Raw genomic sequence first — 2,752 nt, forward strand, 5'->3', positions numbered from 1 at the left:
AGGTTGTCGGTGGTCTAGTAGTTAGGGTACCGGACCTGTGATCGTGAGGTTGTCGGTGGTCTAGTGGTTAGGGTACCGGACCTGTGATCGTGAGGTTGTCGGTGGTCTAGTGGTTAGGGTACCGGACCTGTGATCGTGAGGTTGTCGGTGGTCTAGTAGTTAGGGTACCGGACCTGTGATCGTGAGGTTGTCGGTGGTCTAGTAGTTAGGGTACCGGACCTGTGATCGTGAATTTGCGGCTACGGGAGTTGGAGCCACAGACACGACGTTGTGTTCTTGAGAAAGGCACTTCTCACGAATTTTCCTCACTTCACCCAGGTGGGAATGAGTACCCAGCCATAGACAGCAAAAGATCTTGTCAGTATGTTAGTGTTTTAGCGCCTATAAACGGCCGCTTGCACTGTATACTTCCCAGGAAGTTGAAGTTGTTTCAGAATGCTCTCTTGTCTGCTGGGGTAATAGTATAGATTGTGAAGCGCCTAGAGCTTGCTGTTGAGCGGGAATTTGCGCTGTATAAATGTTGTATATATCTATTGTGTTTCTGTGTTTCTTTATGATTTTGTATTTCATGTGCTATGATGTTTTATTTTGAAAACTGTTTCTAAGAACACAAAACCTGTTCTTAAAATAGTACTGATATGTACATAACTTATAAATTATGATGAGTTTTTCATCGCCTGTTGCATATTTACAATAATGATATTGTTTTTGTCTAATGTTTCTCTGACCCTCTCTATCCATCTTTTCCTGGGCCTGCCTCTTCCTCTGTGTCCATCTGATCTCTGGCTGTAAGCTCTTTCTCTGCTATAGTGTCTGCTGGTAGTCTTGACAGATGTCCCAACCATTATATTCGTAAACTACTTGGGGAACCTGAACAAGTGGATGACAGGGAAAGATCAGGGAATTGTAGCTTTTTCAAGAGCATTCGAGCAAAGGAATAAATGGAGAACCATAATGGCCGATGTCTGTCGCAGATCTGGCACTGAATGATGATTTCATCATCGTCATCAAATCTCAGTACACGGCGTGCCAGTTCAGCCGGCTCACGGCATCACACGGTTGCTCAGTCATAACAAAAATCGACCAAACCTCAGCAAATGTAATTTATCTAGATCTACATTCAAAGTGTACGTTCATGGCTTGATTCATCCATTTCTGCTCCGTTCAAGGTTTATTTAATGCAAATAGGATCAAATAAGAGCGAAATAATTGGGAAATTTGTGATGCTGAAAACTTAGATTGTGAATAATAATGGCTGCTTGCAAAGGAGGCGGTGCCACTGACTGAAGTTGTCTTTAGGCCATTCACAAAAGGGGGGATATTAACATGTTTGTATGCACAGTAGAATTGTAAATGGGCTGATTCATCAATGTCATGCTCATCCTGTGACAGAGCAACATAGGGGGAACAGCTGCTTTTTCTTTCCTCATCCTCACTATCGTCATTTCCCTCTACTTCTTTTGTATGTTTGTCACTCTCTTGTGAGCTGCTATTTCCGGGGTGCCTTGATAGTGGAAACAGACTTTGTACTGTTGAAGCTAGAGAGGTGAGCAGAGTAAGTCTGATTCCCCGTTTGGGCTTCTCTGTTGACATCCACCCCTTGGCGCTCATATGACCTAATGCAGTTGGGAGCGACGCAAAACTTCTCATCATCATCCAGTGCCAGATCTGCGACAGACATCGGCGATCATGGTTCTCAATTCATTCCTTTGCTCGGATGCTCTAAAAAAAAAAAGCTTCGCTTCCCTGATTTTCCCTGTTACCCATTTGTTTAGATTCCCTAGGTAGGTTGTTCTGGGCCTATCCCTTCCTCGTTTGCCTTCAATTTTGCCAGTGAGAACTGGATGTTCAAGACCCTTATGTCTATTCAGGTCTCCCAAAAACAGCATTTGTCATTTCCTGATTGTTTTTAACCATGAGCGTCCCACGTGGGCTTCATTAAGCACCACCTCATTTGATTTCTTTTCCTTCCACGATACTCTTAGCAGTCTCCTAAGAAACCACATTTCTGTTGCTTCTATTTTATTTTCACTGTCTTTAATGATTACTTAACCTCTATTCAAACTGAAACTAAAATAAGGAGGAATAGCCTTCTACTTTATAGAAGGGTAAGCAGAAGCGTGCCCCAGCCGCCCATGTGAAGATGACACCAAACTACTCTCCTCAGGTGCAGCGAGTGCTCGTCCCTGCAACACCTGTGCCGTGTGCGCATGCGCGAACTGCTGCCCCAGCGGACGCTGCTGAGTGACGTCACGTCCCTGGAGATCGCGCGCACCCTGCAGGACTTCCTGTTGTTCCGGCCACACCTGCTAGACCGCCATGTCGTCTGCGCTCACCTCCGGACTTTGGAAGAGGTTTACAGTACGACTGTCAGATGATGACTTTGGAGGAGATTTACAGTACGACTGTGAGATGATGACTTTGGAGAAGGTTTACAGTACTCCTGTCAGATAATGACTTCTTGTGAGAGATAAACAGTACACCTGTCAGGTGATGACTTTTGAGGAGGTTTACAGTAAGCCACTGAGAGGGTTGTGACTTTTTGTGGTCTTACAGTACTCCCGTCAGATGACTTCTTGTGAGGGGTTTACAGTAAGCCCGTTAGATAATGACTTCTTGTGATAGATTTACAGTACGCCACTGAGAGGATTGTGACTTTTGGCGGTCTTAAAGTACGCCCGTCTGATGATGACTTCTTGTGAGGGATTTACTGTACGCCACGGGAGAGTATTGTGATTTCTGAGGGGGGGGG

General features: G+C 45.0%; 1 protein-coding gene across 1 annotated transcript in view; it reads left to right on the forward strand.

The window, feature by feature from the left end:
• The window catches only part of LOC101860223 (integrin-linked protein kinase homolog pat-4), a 9,151-nt gene extending 6,405 nt beyond the window's left edge, over positions 1-2,746 (forward strand). The window contains exon 5 of the mRNA XM_005112533.3: positions 2,168-2,746. Within this exon, the coding sequence (XP_005112590.1) occupies positions 2,168-2,378 (211 nt within the window). The 3' untranslated portion in view covers positions 2,379-2,746. The remainder of the gene's footprint in view (positions 1-2,167) is intronic.
• Positions 2,747-2,752: the final 6 nt, after the last annotated feature.

Source organism: Aplysia californica, unplaced genomic scaffold (assembly GCF_000002075.1).
Source record: "Aplysia californica isolate F4 #8 unplaced genomic scaffold, AplCal3.0 scaffold01311, whole genome shotgun sequence".
In the NCBI taxonomy this organism is placed as follows: Eukaryota; Metazoa; Mollusca; class Gastropoda; order Aplysiida; family Aplysiidae; genus Aplysia; species Aplysia californica.